Source organism: Cupressus sempervirens, chromosome 3, assembly GCF_028749045.1.
Source record: "Cupressus sempervirens isolate cs-2001-9-10 chromosome 3, ASM2874904v1, whole genome shotgun sequence".
NCBI classification, from domain to species: Eukaryota; Viridiplantae; Streptophyta; class Pinopsida; order Cupressales; family Cupressaceae; genus Cupressus; species Cupressus sempervirens.
In genome coordinates, this window is record NC_143120.1 from 795,082,730 (window position 1) to 795,104,984 (window position 22,255).

The 22,255-nt window shown below is 35.9% G+C and overlaps 1 protein-coding gene across 1 annotated transcript in view; it reads right to left on the bottom strand.

Moving 5' to 3' along the window:
- TIC40 (hydroxyproline-rich glycoprotein family protein) overlaps positions 1 to 22,255 on the bottom strand; it is a 156,197-nt gene that overhangs the window by 26,698 nt on the left and 107,244 nt on the right. Inside the window, exons 12-13 of the mRNA XM_089821947.1 lie at positions 1,546 to 1,649; positions 1,393 to 1,440 (exon numbers count right to left, since the gene is read on the bottom strand). Of these exons, the coding sequence (XP_089678073.1) occupies positions 1,393 to 1,440; positions 1,546 to 1,649 (152 nt within the window). The remainder of the gene's footprint in view (positions 1 to 1,392; positions 1,441 to 1,545; positions 1,650 to 22,255) is intronic.

Here is a 22,255-nt window from a genome sequence, read left to right on the forward strand (position 1 = left end):
AAGTGATTGTTCTAATTGTTAAGGAACCATAAGGCAATTTCTCAGCAAGTACCTATAACCATTAGAAATCTTATAAATGTTTTCATTGTGGAATTGTTCTTCTCAAATACTATCAACAAGGTTGAGCTCAAGCCTATCCAGAAGTGTTCTTTAGAGGCCAATTTTCAATAAAATTTGAGCATAGCTGACTGGTAGTCATAAAACACATATCCAACAATTCCAACCAGAACTGGCTCCATTTCAGTGTGATCCTGATTTTTAAAATGAACAGAAATGGTACGATTCAAAATATATTATCAAATCGAATTGGTTTATTTAAACTTGCTTGAACAGACGGGATATGATCCAGAGTAATACCAACCTCCTTATATTGCTTTCATGTATCCATCAAGTCCTTCAGGTACTCCCAACATGTTACTGTCATCTACCCTACTAAAGCTTCTTCAACCCTGAGGTCCTTGTCATCTCTCCATAACACCCACTCTTAACATATATTACTATAAATTTCCACTATCAAGAATCTTCCCACAGTTGGAGTTATGATTAATCAATCAAACCAGCTGCATGTCTACTTTGGTTTCCAAATAAGCTAAGCTACCAAAATATCACATCACCTTTCTTTAGGAAGATTTTGCCTTCCTGAAAAGTGAGGAATCCATTGGCAGCTTTTTTTGTGTGTTCACTTGCACCTTCCCATCAATCATAGTCAGTGGAAAGCAGGAACTCCATATGCTCAAAGATGAAGAGCAAAATGCAATCTTTCAAATACTGTGATGCATCTAATCTTTCCAACCAGATGAAGAGTTCAAACTCAAAAAATCAGTACAGAATGAATGCTTCTTTCACTGGGATACTATCACACTGGCTCTCAATAGTTGAGACAAATGCAAACTATGAGATTCAAAACTATGTCAAAAAGTATAGCCCACACCAAATGCAAAATTAAAGAAATTCTGTCCACTCATCAGAATTCAGAAAAATAAAACTTACATTTTCCCTTTTACGTTCAAGAGATTGTCTAGTCACCTATCAGATTTTGAATTAAAAATGAAAGATATATTCGCCCTCATATTTAAGAAGTTTTGTTCTTCATTTGTACTGAAGATAAGAAATTAAAATGTCCAATCCTAAAAATTGAGGAAGAAGCCAATTTCTATGTAATAATCAGTATTGAAGGAAACCAGTGAGAGACAGCATTAAAGAAGCATACAAAGCCAAAACTGCAAAGGTTGCAGATAACAAAGGGTCTTTTCTTTGGGGCAAACCATTTAAATTACAATGCAGCTCTTCCATTCCTCTATCTACATTTTACTTTTTTCAAAGACAACTACTGAGAAAATTAGAGCAACAAAATTCTAAATTAATATGAACAACGAAAAAATAGAAATCTACCTCTTTATCATTTTGGTATTTGGTTATACTCATAGGGTTCTGTGAGCACTGAAAATCATGGAGAACAACATCCGTAAGTAATGAATCTAATCTCAAATACTGTGCCTTGGTAAATACTTTTAATAGACATTACATATTCACCAGTAAACTTACATCCATTATGGCAGCTTGAACTTTTGGATTCTGAAATGCCATAGCAACATCAGGATTTGCCATGATTTTTGAAATCACCTCTTCTGGTGTGAGTCCTATTTGCTCTGCATAGAATAACCACACAAAATTAAAAAATGAAGATATAGAAATCAAGGCTTCCATGCATGATATTTCAGTGACAACAGTATATTGCTGAATCAAATAACATGCAAAAGGGGCTATGGAGTGTCTAATGTAAACAAGATGAAGCTAATAATGATAAAAAAGTAATTTATGACTGAGCCTTTCAAAGGTTCCCCATAACACAATCATCCTACAGCTCAATCATGATATTCTAAAACAAATTCAAATTCTTGATCTCAAACAATGTCTAGGTATTCTTCCTATTTCCTCAAAGGTGGTAAACACAAAGTATCTATAGTTAATATTTTGAACTTCGAAACTGAAAATAATCTCATTTGGAAATATCAAGATCAGACAATAACAAAAAATAGTAATCATCATCAGCTTCAAATGAAAGGCAGAAACATTAAGAAAAGACAACCGTATTGCTGAAATGTGGACCCAATTGAGGCCAACATGCATAATTAAAGAATGTGATTAATAAAATAATGTATGTGATAACAAGAATATTTCTCTATCGCATGTTTGGCAATTATCAAGATATTGCTGGCACGATAACACTGAGTGATACATGGAAAGAGGGACAGATATTATTGATGGAGTATAAACTCTTCAATCACTTTACCTCAAAATTATTGAGCATAATTCGGAGTTCACAGGAAGCCTTACCAATGATGTAAGGACTGGATACATCTCTACAATAATCATTGGAAGTGTTGGATTTTTTAGTCCAAAGTGGTGCACAGGAAAGATACTCCTTGCAAAGACCTGAATGTTTCTGTGTGATATCCTGACAAGGGTTATATTATTCCTTGGACTTGGCAATTAAAGGCCTGTGAGACCTGAGGTGCGAAGCAGCAGATTGCAAACACTTTCATGATATCCACAATTGCATATTGGTGAATACTCTGATTCCCTATGCTTACAAGGGTCATTTCTCTGGAAGTCAAAATCGACTTGATTGAAGGATCAAAAATATTACCTTTCTTATCTCTGGCTGGTGTATTGATGCAATATAAAACATTTCCAGATTGTAAATTTTAATGGCAAGACACTCATACTGATGTTACGATGAATTGGCAGATAATTCTATATTGATGAGGATTCATTAATATCTCATCAGAAGGATTTACTAATTAATACCATTGAATCTTTCCAATAGCAGTTCATCTCATTTGCGGAAGGAACATTAAGATTTTACCAGTCAAATCTTCAAATCAGCATAAGGTTTATATATTCAGATCAGCATACGATTTACATCTTCAGATCGATTTAATAAGAGTTGTGAGCTCAGAAGATATATGATAAGTGACAATTACATGATTATTGAATACCATGACTGTAAATCAAGGTTGGTAATATTTCAAATGGCACCCCCATCTGTTACCTGAACCTTACACAACAACACTGACAATGTTTTGTAAAGAAAACGAAGACAGCAGAATAAATTGAAAACAAACAACTAAGGAGTAAGGCTAATTATTTTCTTCAAATTATGAACATGGTTCAAAACCAGAGTAAAAGGGCAGGTCTTGAAATTGTTGAAAACTACTATTTGAATTCAGCAGACCTCAAGACTATCGCAATGGATTTTGATCTAGTCCTTTAACTTCGTTGCACATTTCAAGCTACTCTGCAATTATCTCACCAGTTTCCCTGCCATTCCAGGTATGCAGCGTAGCTATAATAGATTTTGTGCAACTACCTGGTAGGACTCACCACAGTTAAAGACAAACAAATTAAAATATTGTAAAACTAGTATTTAGAAACCCTGAAGATATAGTATTCCTATACAGTAATTTAAATTTGAACTGGTATAATCTATTAGATATCTTAGGTGGTGCTAAGCCTATACTGACAGAAAAAATCTGCTGATAACATTCATTTTGGACATTTCAACCCCCAAAAGCTGCTAAAGGGCCACAAAATCACTAAGAAACAAAACATGGATAATTGCCAGGCAGTCAGGAGAATGCTACCACATCTGTCTTTTTGAAAAATAAGACATGGGAGTACTTGTAGATGCCATTTTCTTTAATATAATTTGACAATTTAAGTATAGGCATCATGACACAAACTTTCAAAACAAGAGTACTGGGGAAGTTTTATTAAGATGTGACAAATTTAATGTAAATCCAGAATCATAAATCTCAACTCCAACAATTAAAACAATGATGCATAACAATAGAAAACCATACACCTATGTCACAAGGTTCGCCGGATTTCTAGCATGGAGTTCGAAATTCGGCGAACAATTTAAAAAGCTAGAAAATTCGAAAAAATGCGTGTCAAATTCGCATAGCAGTCGGCCAGTTTTTTTTTCTTAAGTATTTTCGTTGAGGTTTTTGATCCACTGGTTTCAATAGTGCGTGAATCTGCAAATCTAGACAAGTTCGAAAGGAGAGTTGGTTCAACAACGAAATCTAGACGTGGGCATCCTGACACTTCCCACCAGCCATTCTATTTTCTTTACCATCGGCATCTGCCAAACCTGTCCCCGCAAAGGTTTAAAGGCTTAATATCGTTTGCCTACAAAGCCCATCCTGTAAGGCATTTGCATCTTTGTGCACCCACCACTGGGCTTTTCCGTTTCGGTCGGACCATTTTTTTCAAGTTTTTTTTCTCAGAAATTTTATCACGATCGCAATGTATGTAGTTTTTTAAAGTTTTGTTAAGGATGTTTATTTTCTAATTTTTGTAATAGAGTTTTAAAAAATTCAAATATTGCTATTATTAAATTTTATTTGTTTTTATTAAAACTTAGCGTTTACACTTTAATAACTTTATTAATATTTTAGTATATTTATTTAGATAGTAAACAAAGAATATATTAAATTAAAAAATATAAATTTTTAATTAATTAATTTTTTTACTTATAAAAGTTAGAAAATTATTGCAAGTCATTTAAATTTAATAAATGTTATTGATACTTATAGTAATTATAAATTTTATGTTTCTTTATATAATTTTTTTTTAATGGTTTATATTTTATAAACGTAAACTATTTTTATATTTTATAGATATATTATTTATATTTTTAAAATATTAAATTTATATAGGGCGAATTTAATGTCGAATTTTTTTCTGAATTTTCCACTCTGTCGAACTTCATCCGAATTTTATGGTTGGCGAACTCGAATTCGAACTCGAACCTTGTGACTTAGCCATACACCATAACACAATGATTTGTTGACTTGGAAACTCTTGATCAAAGGGAAAACCCTAGTGTGGATGGTACCCACAAGATAGTGCAATAATATATAAGTTTCTTACAGAAGGATGCGATCCTGCTAGGACAAAATTATAGTGCATTCAGTACAACAGTCTTGTTAGACGACAAATCCCTGTTAGGGGACCTTGAACCCTTGTTAAAAAGTTCTAACCCTATTAAAGGTTAATAAAGAAACAACTAGACCCACTGCCTAAATGCTTCAGCAACTGTGAAGAACAAATCTTTACGATAAAATATCTAAATCAATTAACTGGCAGATCTGCAACTTACTTGCCACAACTGTTCCTTTGAAGCTCACCACAATCAACCAACTCAATCTCTTATCTCCTCTTATCATCCAGCATTCAAACTCACATCAACTATGTTCTAATTGAATTTGGACAATAGAAAAACCCAATTTGTGAATATTTACTTCTTTGTTAATAACCCATGTGATGTCCCATCTTCTGGATTGATAAATGAAGGCTCAACCTCTGGTCTTCTCATAATTATATATTGTGTAATTCTTACTATTCCCTTGATAAGTTCTCTTGTTTCTCTATTCTATTAGTTCTGCTCTCCAACTATCTTTAAATATAAATGGCTTCCTGGTTGCTGATCATTGCTATGTTGTATAAGATTGAATTCACTTATGGTGATCTTGCCATTGCTCTCTATTATCATTTTATCCTCCTTTTCCTTGCATTGTTGTTTGATATAAAGCTGGACCAGTAATGTCACAGTATATATATTTTTATTATTATTGCTGAATATCTTCTTAATGTTCCCTTATCACTGGTTATCATTAAAACTATAACTACTAAGTTGCCAATTCGGATTTGGGGATGGATTTGGGTTCAGGGTTCGGGTTCATGGCTTCAGGCAAAAAAATTTCCCCCTTTGGGTTCATGGGTGGGTTTGTGAGTGTATATATATATATATATGCAAAACTAAGTCATTTCATAATATGAATATATCAATATTACTTGATTATTGATCAATGCCAAATGTCAAAGATAAACATTAAATACACACTCATTAATCTATGTAATGTTGTAAATAAAATCATACATTGAATTACTAAAATGCAAAATGGAAATTCAAAACATAGACTGCTTCATCAGATTGATAGATAATAAATTATAATTTAAAAAAGTTTGAAACATGTTGATAAATCGTAAATGAGTCAATGACAAATGTTTAAACATAGTTTATCAAAGATGCAAATGCCCTTCAAGTGTCAAATGGGTCATCAAAATATGAGGGATCAATGGCTTCATCTTCATCTATATCATTTTCCTCATCATTGGAACCCAAACCGGTTCCACTAGCCCCAAATGCAACCACATCCTCCTCCTCGTTCTCCTCAATATCTAGCAAGGCAATTCTAAATATATCCTGGACAGTCATATCCAAGTCAGAAGTCTCGAGCAGTATATCCCACAACTTCTCTGGTCCCTTCTTATATCCTGGATCCTTGCATGATAGAAGGCACCAATTGTTGTGAATAAATACCAAGTCCTCTACTTTATTCGAACCCAAACGGTTACACTTCACACCATGGATAAAGGAGTATGTGCTCTAATTCTGCTCAGCAGCAAAAGAGCTCACAACCTAGAGAGACAACCAACACAATTTAAAAAATTAGAAATTGTAATTTTACAATACAATAAGAATTTAAGGGTGCTAATTCGACAAGCTAAGTGACCATAAGAAAAGGGAAAAAAACTTAAATACATACTTGTGACAAGATCTTAATGGCAAGAGGTTGGAGGTACATGTAACCTTGCCCATGTAAGTACCACCATCCAATGGCATCCATTCTACTTTGGTCATTGATTGCATCAAGGTCTGCATTTTTGCCAAAGACAAAATCTACAAACTCTCTCCTAACATTCGATGCCACATCAAAATCACTAAAGAGCCTACTAAATGCCCTCTTATACCCACTAGAAACTTCAAGATCTTTGTATGGTGCCACTCTACCAAGAATAGAATGTATCTCACCACTATAATATTTGGGAGAAAGTGCATATGCCAGGAGGTGTAAAGGTGTAGTCATCTTGTTCCAGTGATGTAGAACAATTTTCTTGACCTTATTGTACAAGGTAACCTCAGGATCCTACTCTCTCCTCTAAATGACCTGGGATGTCAAATGATGTACGTGTAAGTTATCTTGATGTAGTGTTAACAACTTAGTTAAAATATAAAATAAAAATCTCTCAATAAACAAGGATAAAGTATTATATAAAAATTTAAACTTATTGATTTCATTATTTCTAGCATGGAGTCCATGGCATCATATATGTCCCCCAAACAAGGCTCATCAGTGCCAGCATACCGAAGCATAGATATGATGGGCTCAATGAGTTCTAATGCATATTCCACCCTATTCCAAAAATCATCACTCAAGATCAAATCCTTTACAGTTTCAGCCATTTTTGTATCGGCTTGCTTCCATCCACCCCATTTGTTGCTAATAACTATTTGACACAATGCTTCTTCACCCTCAAAAGTCGTCTGAGGACGATTATGTGTGAAGCAAACCTTGTTTCAGCACCCTATTACCATGTTAATTGAAAGAATCATATTGTAAGTTAATATAATAACACATTTCAAATATCAAATATGTAAACAACACAAAAATTTATAAATATGAATTAAATTATGTAAAGTATGACACAAAAATTAAAATGATAAATGAAGCTAAATAAAGTTTAAAATTTACCTTCAATAATTCCAGTTGGGAGAAAGTTCTGAAAATTGCTTGTGACATATGGTGGTTTGTCACAAACATTTGGATCTACTCACCCTCCTCATACACTTCTTTCACCCATTCAATTTGGGTGCCAATTGCTTTCATCACCAAGTTCAAGGAGTGGACAGTGCATGGTGTCTAAAAGATATGCTTATATCGTGCTTCTACCAAAGCACCTGCAGCCTTACAAACTTTAGCATTGTCCATTATTACTTGGACAACATTGTCAACTCCCACGGACTCTATGGATTCAATGAGAAGTTCAGCAATAAAATTCGCATCATTTACCTGCCCTTCACAATCAACCACCCTCAAAAGCATTGCCCCCTTGGGGCAGACAGCAATCACATTTATTAATGGACGGTTTTTGCAATCCTTCCATCCATCAAAGACAATGCTAAACCCCGTTTGGATGCAAGAATCTCTTATTGGTTTTAGGAGGTTTTCTACATTCTTTCTCTCATTATGCACTATGGTGGTTCTCAACCTTTCATATCCAGGGGCTTGATAACCATGAGGTGCTTCATTTATTGCTTGCACCATCTCTCTCCAATAACGTGATCTCACTAGATTGAATGAAACACCATTCGTAATGAGGCAACACCCAATCTTTATGTCAGCAATTTCTCTCTTTTCATTTTCAGATGCCTTATCTAATGGGCCTCTCTTGTGGGATGGGGGTGTTTCTATTTCATCTTCATCCACATATGGGGTAGGTAGGAAGGGATGTGGTCTAGTGGTTGTTTGAGAGGCTAGTGTCGGTGGTTTTTGCTTTGATTCATCTATTTTCGCGTTTGACACTAACCTATCAACCTCTTGTTGTTCTTTTAACATGCCTGCTATTTGATGAGCCGACAACCTCTTTTTACCTCCTTCTAAGGGCCCCTCACACATGTTAATCCCTTCACCTAGTGGGCCTATCAAATGATGTTTAACCTGGTAATATGAGCTTCTATATTGGTTTTGGCAAAAATTATATTTCCATATATACCCTCCCCCTCCAACACATTGCTTAGTTCTTGTTGTATATACTTCCACAAAGGAGAGCTTTTATCAATTTTAAATCTTTGGGATCCCACCCCACCCACTGAACCCTGACTACTCATTCTATGATTCTTGCAATCTATAAAAAAATTAAAAATTAAAAATATTTCAGAACTTATACAGAACTTGATAAAAAAGTAGAACAATAAATATTAAAAAAACTAAAAACAAATTACGAAAGAAGCTAAATGAAGGATCAAATGCATACCTGGAACACTCGGCACTAATTATTTGAAGGATTTGAGACTCCACAAACAATCTCTACAACCTTCTCCTCAAACTTGCAAAATGAGAGAGCAAAATGAAAAAGCAAATGAGAGATTAGATGAATGAAAAGTATCCAATACGCCTTCCTTTAGGATTTGGAAAAAAAAAAAACAATAAAAAAAACCCATTTTAAAATGTTTTTTATGGCCACTTTATGGCACCACATGTCATGGGTCCTCCCGGATTCAACCGGGTCCGCAGCAAGTCCAGGCAGGGTCTACGATTGGGGGTTGTGTGTCAGCCCAGCTCCACGACCCAGGCTCGAATCCGGACCCGAGCTTCAGGGTCCAAACCCAGCAACTCAAGGGAAGGGTTGAAAAGGCGGGTAAAAGGAGGCGAAGAGGGGTGGATGGAAGGCTTCCCAAGAATGTCATAAAGAGCCATGGTGTGCAAGGTAAGAGAGCAAAGCTCGAGGGTAGAGAGTGGAAGAGAATTATGGGGGAAAAGAGCGCGCCAAAAGAGCTAGGGATTGCGGATCAATGTGGAGCAAAGAGATTTGCACTTAAAAGCAGCAAAGTTATGCTTTTTACTCCAAAGAAAGCAGAGATAAGACATGTGAATGCGGGCAAAGTCAGTGGAGCGAGTCTTAAAAGAAAAATGCATAAAACGATGGAAGGATTTCCAGTTCGAATCGAACAACTGGTTCATAGGGCAAGTCTTACGACATTTGTTGAGAAGGGGCAGAGGAGGACAATGAGGAATGGAAAGGGTGGTCGACTTACGGATAGCCAACGCAAGCAAGTCAAACATGGAGGTGGCCTCGTACAAGTTTGAGAAGCACGAAGGGTTGAGGAGTCTCGAAAGATGAGTGGAAAAAACGAAAGCAAATGGGCGAGCAAGCAATGACAGATGAATGATGAGGCAACATGGGAGGGGGTGAAAGAAGATGAGAGAGGCGAAAATGAATACTGAGGAGAGCATGGTCCGCCAGACGAAGGCACAGGATGGTGAAACTGCGAATGCAAGGGATGAAGGAGGGACAGGCAAGAACATAATCAACGACACTAGCACCACCACAATGAAGTCAATAAGTAAAAAAACTCAGATCTAGGGAAGCAGGAGAGGCCGTTCAATATCACAAAGCTGCAACAAATGTCTACCATACAAAGATAACGGCCCAAGAGCATCCTCAGAATACCTCTGAAGCCATAAAGAAGTTGGATCAATCTTAGTGGAGCATATGGAATCTGAACTACAATCATAAAGTGGAGTCTGAAGTACTCTGGTTCTCGCATTGAAATCCCCTAGAATAATAATATCCCCTAGAATAGCAAACTGAGAAATAGTCTCACAAAGGTCGATAAAAGGGTCTCCATCATCAGTACCATGAATAGCATAGTGAGAGGAAGCCGGTGGAAAGTAGCAAACAGCCAAATAAAGATCTCTCTGATGGTGACACTTACGATCAATGCGGATCGACATAACTCTGGCAAACGTGTCTGAGTGTACAATAGAAGTGCTACTGAAAATATCCTCCTTAATCAAACAAGCTACACCACCTGAGCCCCGTACCCCTCCAGAAACATGAACCTCCTCTCTACAAATAGATAACCACTGAAAACTAGTACCACCTAGAAGAGGACACACAGGACTCTCATGAGTTTTAGTTATGACAAGAATATCTGCAGATCCCACAACATCATATACAAGACCAGGTAATGACCATAAAGCCCCATTACCATTCCAACAGTTAACAAGAAGGGAGCAAATGGGGGTCTCACCCTTGTCCGACTACTGGTGGGACCGTCATTTGACCTTGGGGGCCTGCCTCTCTTCCCAACCACTAGGGGGGAATCTCTAATAACTGCTTTTAGATTCCTGATAACTGCCCATGCTTTTGCAGCAATATTGCGAGCATGTTTGAGCTATGCAACCTGAGCCTTCGTGAGATCTTCATCTAAGAAGATCTTGGAAGGAAGAGAAAATAGCTTCCTCTTGGCACGGAGAGCCTAAAGCCTATCTGCAAGTGAAAAGAATTTCATAAATAGGACGTCACCATGTCCAATCCAACACCTATCCAACGTGATGTTAGTAAGACCAAGTTGATCACAGGGGAAAGAGAGTCCAACTGTGAAAGGATCATGAGTAGAGGGAAGTCCACAAATCTGCAAGTTGAGGTCACAAACCCATCTCACCCTCTCATCCTCAATCTTATCTTGTACCATTTTGTCAATACTAGCCACAGGTTGAGAATCTATGCTACTATAAAGCGAGGCCAATGATGTGACTTTCAGTTTAGTTTTCGATACACGAGAGGAGTGCTTAGCTGCTATGATGGATTGTTGTTCTCTGATGGCATCAAGTCCCTCCAGTTGTGCAATAATAGAGCTAATACTAGTTTGCAGTCCTGTTGTCTCAGTGGTGAAAGTATATGAGAAGCTTTGGGACTGAGCCGTTTGGAGGTTGTCGCACTCTAAGTTCAAAACTGGTAACATTTAGGGAGGTAACCTTCTCTCTCAGCTGTAAATTGTCTATTTCTAGCTTGGAAATCCTGTCACATAACCTCTGATAAGTGAGGAGTTGCTAGCCATGGCTTGAACTTGAATCAACATTGTCTGCCATATCCAGACAGAGCATAAAACCGCAACCTAAAATACAGATAAGAACGCTGAAGCCACACCCGCACAAAACCCAACAGAGGCACTCATAAACACACTGTAAAACTCCTTCGAAAAGACCTGAAAACAGAAGAGAGAGGAGAGTACTAGGAGAAAGGGCAAGAAAGGGCATACACAGGAAAATGCATCCACGGCAAGCACCCTCATGCTGCGGACAAAAAACCAAGCTAGGCAGAGCACCTTCACATCACAAATCACACTCGACAACCAAGATCAAGCGGCAAGCACACCCCTTAACCCACAAAAACCAAGTCACAAACTTCCCATAAAACTCCAGTAACGAAACCCATGATACCACACTAGGCAAATAGAAGAAAACACCCGACGACCAAGATCAAGCAACGAGGACACCCCATAACCCACGAAAACTAGGTTGCAAACTCCTCGTAAAACTCCAGTGACAAAACCCACAATATCACACTAGGTAAACAAAATAAAACAAACCAACACCTACACCAGAAGTCCGTGGAATCAACTATGACAGGAGCCATGAATGACGATAGGAAAGATCGCGAACAATGTCAAAATGGCGGCAAATAACAATATCGTAGTGGAGGTCATCGCGGCGAAAGAAGACGATTAAAAGACTCCACCAGTCTAGAGCAAAGGAGACAGGAAAGCCATGCAAATCATATTAGATGGAGTAAAAAATGAAATAGTACCCATGCTAACGAAACATCAAATAGCATTTAATATGATGAATGCATTATTGAATGCATATCAAGATAACAATGCAACTACAGTCCTCGCACTAAAAAGGCAACTAAATCATATACAAATAAAGAAGGGAAAATTGATGAATACTTACTTCCTAAGGGTTGCCAGTCTAAGAGATGAATTTGCAGGTATAGGAATCATAATTGATGACAGAATTAAAACTAATGGCTACAGATGGATTACCAGATTTATGGGAAACATTCGCACAAGGAGTAAGTGCTAGAGACAATCTTCTTGACTTCAATAGAATTAAGTGAGATTGTCTTCAAGAAGAATCCAAAAAACTCAAGAAAGGGGGAAAGTTGAAAACTGAAGACGAAGAACTTCATGTTCTCAACACAAATTCCTATAAAGGTAAGAAGAAGCACTTCAAGAAAAAGAAGGGTAATCAAAAGAATGACAAACCTAAGAAAGATCTATCCAAAATAAAATGCTTCAAATGCGAAAAGTTTGGACACTACAGATCTAATTGCTTTGAGAATTCTAAACACCGAGTATATTGTACAAACATTACTAAGAAAGAAGATAACTATGATCCTGAGAATCGTGTATTGTATTCGGCACTATCAAATTTAAGTCTCAAGTAAGGCATGGGTTATTGATAGTGGATCATCTCGACATATTACAGGATACAAAGAAGCACTAGACTCTATATCAGGAAAAGTTAATAGCGAAGTCAACATCGGTGATAATTCAGCACATTTTGTCAAAGGAATTGGAAATTGCACCTTGAAACTAAAGTCGGGAAGTTCTCTTCATCTCAAAGGAGTACTCTATGTACCAAGAATAAAAAGGAATCTAATCTCAATTACATCACTTCAAGATGATGGACATAATGCTGAATTCATGGATGGTAAAGTAATGACCTCGGCCAAGAACTCTTCATTTAAGAAAGCAAAATTGATTGGTCAAAGAAAGGGGTACTTGTATTGATTAAATTCAAAACCTAGTCGACCTATTCAAGCCTTAATTCATGAAGCTGCTGATATAAACAAAATATGGCACAGAAGGTTACGACATCTAAATTTCAAAAGCTTATCAACTATGGAGAAAATGGTTAATGGTTTACCTAAACTAAATAAAGATCACTCAAGCATATGCAAAAGATGTGCTCTGGGTAAGAACAACAAAAGTCCATTTCATGATAGCACTAGAAAAACTGACAATGTTTTGGAATTAATCCACTAAGATTTATGGAGACCTATGTCTGTTCCTTCTCTTGAAGGATTTTGGTACTATATACTTTTTATAGATGACTTCTCTAGAAAAATTTGGTTTTACTACTTAAAATGTAAAGAATCAGAAGAAATCCTTAAGAGATTTAAAGAATTTAAAACCTTAACTGAAAACTAATCAAAACATAAAATTAAAACTCTTCAGACTGATAATAGAGGGGAATATACCTCAAATTTGTTTAAAGAGTTATGTAAAGAAACAAGAATTAAGAGGGAGTATACCGTTCCTTATAACCCACAACAAAACGAGGTAGCAGAAAGGAAGAATAGGACAATTATAGAAGCTGCAAGAGCTATGATATTTGATCAAAATCTAGAATATTATCTTTGGGCAGAATCCTCCTGTATTGCTATCTATATTCAAAACAGAAGTCCTCACTCCTACCTTAGAGATAGAACTCCTGAAGAAGTCTTTACTAAGGTTAAACCTAATATAAGTCATCTTAGAATTTTTGGGTGGTCAATATATATACATGTTCCAAAAGAAAAGAGAACTAAGTTAGAACCCTCCAGTAGGAAAGGTATTTTTGTAGGGTATAGTGAAACATCTAAAGCATATAGGATTTTCATACCTGGTCAAAAAAACATTGAACTTAGTAGGGATGTAATTTTTGAAGAAGATTTAGCATTCAAAAGAGCCCTAGGTTCTAGAGATACCTGTCCCTTACCTAGTTTTCAAGGAAATACTGAATCTGAGCCTCAGGGGAAAAACATTGAAGAAATTGAAGATGAAATTCAAAATCTCAATCTTGAAGAAACTCAAAATTCTACGAAAAGACCACTTTGGGCTATTAAGACCATAGAGGAAGCACAAGACTTTGCTACACCATCTAGAATATTCAAAGAAAGCAAAAGACCCAAAAGATTTTCTAGTTATGCAGCAAATATGAATGATTTGTCTAAATCAAAATCAACCAATATTTAAGATTGTATTAAACATACAGCTTGGAAGGATGCCATGACAGGATAATACCAATCCATTATGAAAAATGATGTTTAGGAAATTGTTCCCAAACCTGAAGGAAAATATGTTGTTTCTTCCAGGTGGATATTTAAAATCAAGCATGCTGCTTACGGTAGCATTGAAAAATATAAAGCCAGATTCGTAGCCAAGGGATTCTTTCAGAAAGAGGGGATTGATTATGAAGAAACCTTTGCTCCTATTGCTAGATACACCTCTGTAAGAGCAGTCCTAGCTATTGCAGCATCGAAGGGATGGAAAGTACATCAAATGAATGTAAAAACAACATTTCTAAATAGAAAGATTACAGAAGAGGTATATTTGGAGCAACTAGAAGGATTTAAAACTCATAACCTTAAAAATTTTGTTTGCAGGCTCAAGAAAGCTTTCTATGGGCTTAAACAGGCTCTAGTGGCATGGTATGAAAGAATTGATAAGTATCTTCCCAACTTAGGATTCTCCAAGAATGAAGCTGATCCAAGTCTATATTATAAAAGGGATAAAGATGATATAGTAATTTTAATATTGTATGTTGATGATTTACTAATAACAGGTGATGAACACCTCATAGATCAATGCAAGAAAGAGTTATTCAGAGAATTTGAGATGAAAGATTTAGGACTCCTTCATTACTTCCGAGGACTGGAAGTATGGCAGAATTCTGACAACATCATACTCAATCAAGGAAAGCATACATTAGACATCTTGAAGAGATTTGGAATGTGGAACTACAGGCCTATGCCTTCTCCCATGGAGACTAACTATCTTGAAGAGATTTGGAATGTGGAACTACAGGCCTATGCCTTCTCCCATGGAGACTAACTTACATAAACTTAAGGAAGCAATAGCAGAATCACCTTCCATAGATTCTACTCTTTACAGACAGATAATTGGGTCCCTTATGTACTTGGTAAATAGAAGACCTGATATTTGCTCTGTTGTTGATGCATTAAGTAAGTTTATGTGTGAGCTAAAGGAGATTCACCTAGTTGCAGTCAAACACATCATGAGATACTTACAGGGCACTCTTAACCTTGGGCTCAAGTATGAGAAAGTTGAATTGGACCTACATGGCTACACAGACTCAGATTAAGTTGGAAGTGTTACTGATAGGAAAAGCACTTCAGAATGTTGTTTACGTTTAGGCTCAGCAATGAAATCATGGATATGCAGAAAGCAGTCTTCAATAGCACAAAGTTCCAAAGAAGTCGAATACATTGCAGCAGCGATGGCCTCTCGGGAAGCAGTTTGGCTTAAAAAGTTACTTGTGGGATTATTTGGTCAAGCCATGAATCCTACGACCATTCATTCTGCTAATTAGAGTTCAATGAAGCTTTCTGTAAATCCAATTTTTTATGACAAATCCAAACATATCGAAATTCCTTACCATTATGTAAGAGATATGGTAGACACGAATACTGTAAAATTAGAATACATTTGCACTACAGATCAGACAGCAGATATTCTTACCAAACCTCTCTCTCGAGTGAAGATAGATCACTTTTGGAAAAGACTTGGTATGGTTGAATTGTAATTCATTTGTATTCTTTAAATTATTAATAAAATAATTTTATTGTCAGAGTATTGACTATTATGGGCTCCACCATTTGTATTCATTATTTTAGAGGTGACGATCTCTCAAATAATGAACACTTGTATGGAAGACATTATGAGAGATGACGATCTCTTCGATAATGTGCTAAACAGTAGAGATCTACTGTCAGATCTAGATGAGTTCAAGATCACATTGTGATGTAGAATTGTTATGCCTATGAGTCACAATTTGGATAAAGGAAGAATTTTATTATTCTCCAAAGTTTATCCTGTCTTCTGGTAGATCTTAACTCAGGATCATGTTGTGATATAGGAATGCCAGTACCTATGAGTCACAACTTGGATAAATGAAGAATTTAATTATTCTCCGGATGTTATCCTGTATATTGTATTCATTGCAATATAGTTATCACTAGCATCAGTGATATGTCATATCACAGATATAGTAATATGACATAGTATCATGTGTTCAATGATACCACATGCTAAGAAGATTCAGATAGATATAGAGTATCATTCTATACTTATTCATCGTAATTGATGATGCTAGATATGTTATCTCTCAATATGATTATAAAGTTAAGAGCGAATTTTAAAACTATAACTGCGATCATCATACTAGTCTAACTGTGCAAATCACATAGACTCATCTTTCATATAATACCGTCTCAAGGCTTATTAACACATTGCACCTTGTCTAGGCATGATCGGTGATTTATTGTGATGAGTATATGTTAGCATTAACCTTAACTAAGTTTAGTTATGTTTGTTTGTTAAACTATATCTCCTCCTAGGCGCCGATTATGAGAGAGCATTGTGGGCCGACCTAGATAGGGTCATGTCCCTTTAAGGGGCATGCCTTTTGGTTATGGTATATGAGTAAGGTGTGGTTGTAGTTAAAGAGCACACAATAGAATATCAAGTTTGTTCCTTTAAGCAACTCTGCCACAAATCGAATACTTGCTGAGACAAATATATTTCAGAATAATAATTAATATTGACATCTCAGTTCAAGGTCAGATAGAAGGAAGATCAGAACAGCAACCATACAGAGAGGCATTATCTCAGATCTAATTACTTAGAATTTGCAGAAACTTTACAGTTATCCCTCTGCATAATGTTATGTATTTAATTACTGCTGTACAATGTTTTCCTCTCTGCTGAATGCTTAGTGGTGGAATCGTTCTTCAAATGTTATGATTCGTATCCTCCTATTTATGTATGTGTTTCCTGCTGTATCTATTATGGCAGATTGAATTTCCATATTAGAAGGCATTTCACATTATAAATCCCAACCCCTTATAGTGTTGCATAAGTTGCTTACAGTCCCAGTCTTTTATCGTTGTTCCTGGTTATCACGTCTTTTTTCGGGTATGCTTCCATATTTCCTTTACTTTTGATATGCTTCCATATTTCCTTTACTCCTGACTTATCTTCTTATTCGCTTCCTGCCATAGGGTTGACTAGGATTTCTATTGATATACTTTATAATTCTCCCTCCTCTGCAATTTAAATCCTTATTCATTCTTAATACCCCTGACCCAATGATACACTTTTTATTATATATGTGTGAAATGAGCGAAAGAGTCATATAGTAAAGGTCATGTACTTTCAGCTTGGTAACCAATCGCAGTTCTTGAATTATAATTGCTGCAATCTTATTTAACTTATTGCAGACACCATGCATTTAGACAACTATGAATTCATACACTAAGTCCTCAAGGTAATTTGATTTCTATTATTGGTGATCTGCTCTCTAACATTAATGACTAATTGGGTTAGTCAATTCAAAAAATGTTATATGGTTAGGGAAGATCATTATTGGATAATATGCTATTACCATAGATGAATATCTGCAACTGACTGATTCCTTCTCCTTCATTTTATTGAGGTCAATTTGGCTCATAACTCTGTTAAAATTCTATTGACAACACTCCTGTAATGATGGCTTACCAATCTTAATCACTGATCAATTCCTCTAATCGTTGGTAGCACTTCCTCAATTGTGCAAATCATTTCGTGCAAATCGTTTCAAATATGATTCTCAATATTCGTTTTATCAAATTTATCTAATTTCTCCACCTGCTGTTGTAGGAGTCACTGCTTTCTTAGTCACTTAGTCCACATTTTCATTTATTATTTTATTCTTTACTATTATTTAATTTATCTTATCATAATTTTATTAATTATATTAAGTATATTTCTTACTAATATATAAATATATGTATATATTCATTATCAGTTATTATTTATTTCAATATATTTATTTATAATATCACGATGATATTCGATATTTGCTTAATAATAATTTTTACTTTATTATTATATTTAGTTCTTTACTTATTATATTTAAAATATAAATAATTAATTATATAAAATATCATTCATCTTTCTTTGTTTAATATTTGCTTAATATTATTAATCACTTTATATAATTATTACTATCTGGTATTTAGTTTAATATTATGAATTATTTATTAAACTCTCTTCCAAATAGGGGACATCATAGTTGGAAAACTCGCCAAAGGCAAAATCTCACCAAGCCCCCCAAGTGTTTTAATCAGGAAAAACTCGGCGATTTAAAAAAAAAACTCGAGAAAACTCGGGAACTTAAAAAAACCGCTGAAATTTAATTAAAAATACATTTATTTTGCAAAATTTAATGAGAAGATGCATCTAATAAGTTAATTAAAGAGAATACAAAAGAAACAAGCAGAGTTTAGATATATATAAATGCACAGTGCGTACAAAATTGCATTCTCATGTGGAATGCTCATGGCAAGAAGCAAAATAGTAAATAGTTCTTGGCATCAAACAATGCAGCCAAGTTGTAAAAAAAAAATCGCCGAGTTTTTTCCCAACAGACGAATTTTTATTCCTGCGAGTTTTTCTGGGATTTACTCGCCCAGCTTAAATACTTGGCGAGTGTTTAAAACTCGCCAAGTAATCTGCGAGTTTTCCATCTACGAGGGACATTACATGACCACATATATTACATACATGATTGCTAACCAAGGAAAACAACTTTCCTTTAGACCCTCACAAATGATTAATTAGGTCAGTTTGTTACAGTTTCCCCAATGTATAATTAATTACGTAGGACCATGCTAATACACACCTTCATAAGCATCATTACAAATATTACAATAAGGTTCCACACTCTACAATACAAATATTACAATAAGGTTCCCACACGTTACAATACAAATATTACATTTTACAATGATAAGATAAACTCTTCCTAACATTGTCCGCTGCTAGTAAAATACACTACACGTTCCACAACAGCGACCTTTCCAAAATAATTACAAAGCCTTGCTATCACGAACATAGTCGCACGAACAAGTCTTCTACCAAGATCCAAGCTCGTTGACATCAATTCCACCTCACCAATAAGATACAGCAAATATGCTACCATCTCTATCATTATTTCTTGTACACTAGTTTGCTACCAGTCTACACCAAACATATCGTAACTCATCCAAAACTCAACATAAGATCTAACGAACATAATTATGATATCTATACTTATCCTTTTACACAAATCTAAATTTGCATAGTTTATCATGTTATATACCAACTTTGCCAATAGTGGCATGTTGTGATGGTTAAGTTGTTGTGTTGTTATCCTTGCCATCAAGGTTCAAATCTCATGGGGATGAGGTCCCCCATTTGTGGCCTCACTGGTTCATAGCTCCAGGTCAAAGCATTTACCCCTCTTATAAATTTAAGAAAAAAAAAAGAAATGTTATATACCAACTTCATTGTGCTAACAATCATCTTGCAACCACATAAACATATCTTGTCATCAATGACAAAACCTATCATCAATACAACGCATAAACAGTAAATCCAAATGCCAACCAAACCTCTATTTCTAACAAGTTTGACATCAACCCTAAAGTTTAAAAATACAAATATGACAATTTCATGAGTAAATATATACACAATGATGGAATGTTTATTCATTTATTTTCGTCTTCATCAGATCACCAGTCTTGTGGTTCTTCCTTTTGTCATGGAAATCACTGCTTGTGCATTTCTTATGTGATCTTAATCACAAACATATAAGCAGCATTTTCCATTCTAGCATTGATACTCTTGGTCATTCTTGATGCTTGTAATTGCCATCTTTTATGAACTTGTCATTTATAGATTCCTTACATCTTGCTTGTGTTATTGCTGCATCAGTTTTCTCCTATTGAGGCATTTCTTTACAATTGGATCTTTCATGAATTTCAGTTGTATGCTAATGACACTTTCCTCCAGCAGTGAGAACTGGCTTAGTGTCTTGAATATGATTATTGTATATAACAACACACCCATGTGTAATATCCCTGTCATATAAAAATAAAATATTAAAACTATGTTTATGGGACCAATCAATTTAGTATATCTCAAGGCCCATTTCTGCCAGCACTTAGTTTCTCCCTCGAGAGTTTTCCTTTGATGAGGTATATATGTCTATCGTGTTGGATTCTTGTAGGTATGTGATTTAATTCGTTTATTATATTTGCAAATTCCAGATGGAGTTGTGCTCTTTTCGCCATTTCGGAAGTGAAAGATCTTCCCTATTTGGCTTATGCAATTTCGGTAGGATTCTAGCCTACTCTATTATGCTTACTTTACTAAGCTTGGATCTGGCAAATCTAAGCGTCATCTTTCTCAGCAAATATTTGTTTCCCATGTTTCAGTGACAAATTGCACATATCTCTGTACTTGACAAACAATCTGGTTTTTGGCGAATGTTATGTGCATATTTGGTTTCAAATGATTTCATATATGTTTTGATCATTATCAAATCCTGCACTATAACCTTCTTGAGCATTGGTGAGATTCAACCCTACAACCACATGCTCAAATTTCTATACTCCTTCCTACCGAACAACCTCGTATGGCTTGCAACATCCATACTGTACAGCCTACACTATACAACATATTGTCCACCACTTAGTGCATCGTATGGTCACACCACTCAACGGTATGGACGCACATCCCTCCATACCCACTGACATCCATACGGAAGCCACCTGTTTCCACTGCACATCCTGTGGTACTCTAGCTGCAACCATAGGGGAGCCTTCCTCACTACCTACCCCTATCAATCATACGTCATCATATATACTGTCATACAAACTTTTTTTAAACCACAACCTTGTTAAGTGTGTGGGATAGCTCGAGCCAGTAGCAGTGAAGCGGTAGTTGAATCATTACAGTGGTATCAGAGCTAGTGATCCTGCCCTCCTATGGACATTGAATGAAGTTTATACCCAGAAACAAAGACAGTAACACTCAGTAGAATGGCAGATTCACAAGATTCCACTATAGAAGTTGTGTCATTGTTGTGAAAGCTCACCAGGAATCAGGTACAAATTAACGACACTCAACAGCTCATGGAGGGAATGCTACAAAAATTGGCCAAAGGCAAAATATTTGGATAACACAATGGACACGGTAGCGACTCTATTGCATGAAAGGCAAATCGTCATCCTGTGCATTCTCGACCCTCCATGTCAACCTTCCCTCTTCAAACGGAAGCACCTCAAAAAGGACAGGAACCAACTTTTGAAGAAATGCAAGTTACGAGAAGATTGGAGGAATGCAAATATGGAAGGAGACATATCTTACAAAGATTGTCAAATCAAGAATGAGGTACTAAGGTAGTGGTGAGCATGGTTTTTTCAATGATGACCTTGAAAGAAAATTAAGCAAGGTAAATCTATCATTGTTTGATGCATCTGGATCAATCTTTGCACAAGCATGGGGAATGTAAGATGTTGGAAGAGGAAGCAATTAAATTTGTTGCACTCCACCTCGAAGGAGTGGTGCATGAATGGTGGCATCATGGTATGGTTACACTTGGAAAAGACCAAGTAAATACATATGCCAAGTTTACAGAAAGACTTATTGGTCGGTTTGATGGCAAAGATCAAGAACTCAATTTTAAAGAATTGGCACAACTGAGGCAAACTGAGTCATTTGACAATTACATCACTGGGTTTCAGAGACTCTTCGTACTGGTTACTAACATCTCAAAGAGATAGCAGACCATGTTATTCATGGATGTCTAACAGAATTGTTAAAGGGATGGATAAAGGGTCAAGAAGGCTCAAAGTATGGCATCACCATCAGCCTCATCTCCTCAAAGTTATTCACACACCAAACCATCCAAAGAAGCCTTCATTGGATGAAGCTACCAAACATGAACTCGAGAGGACAAAA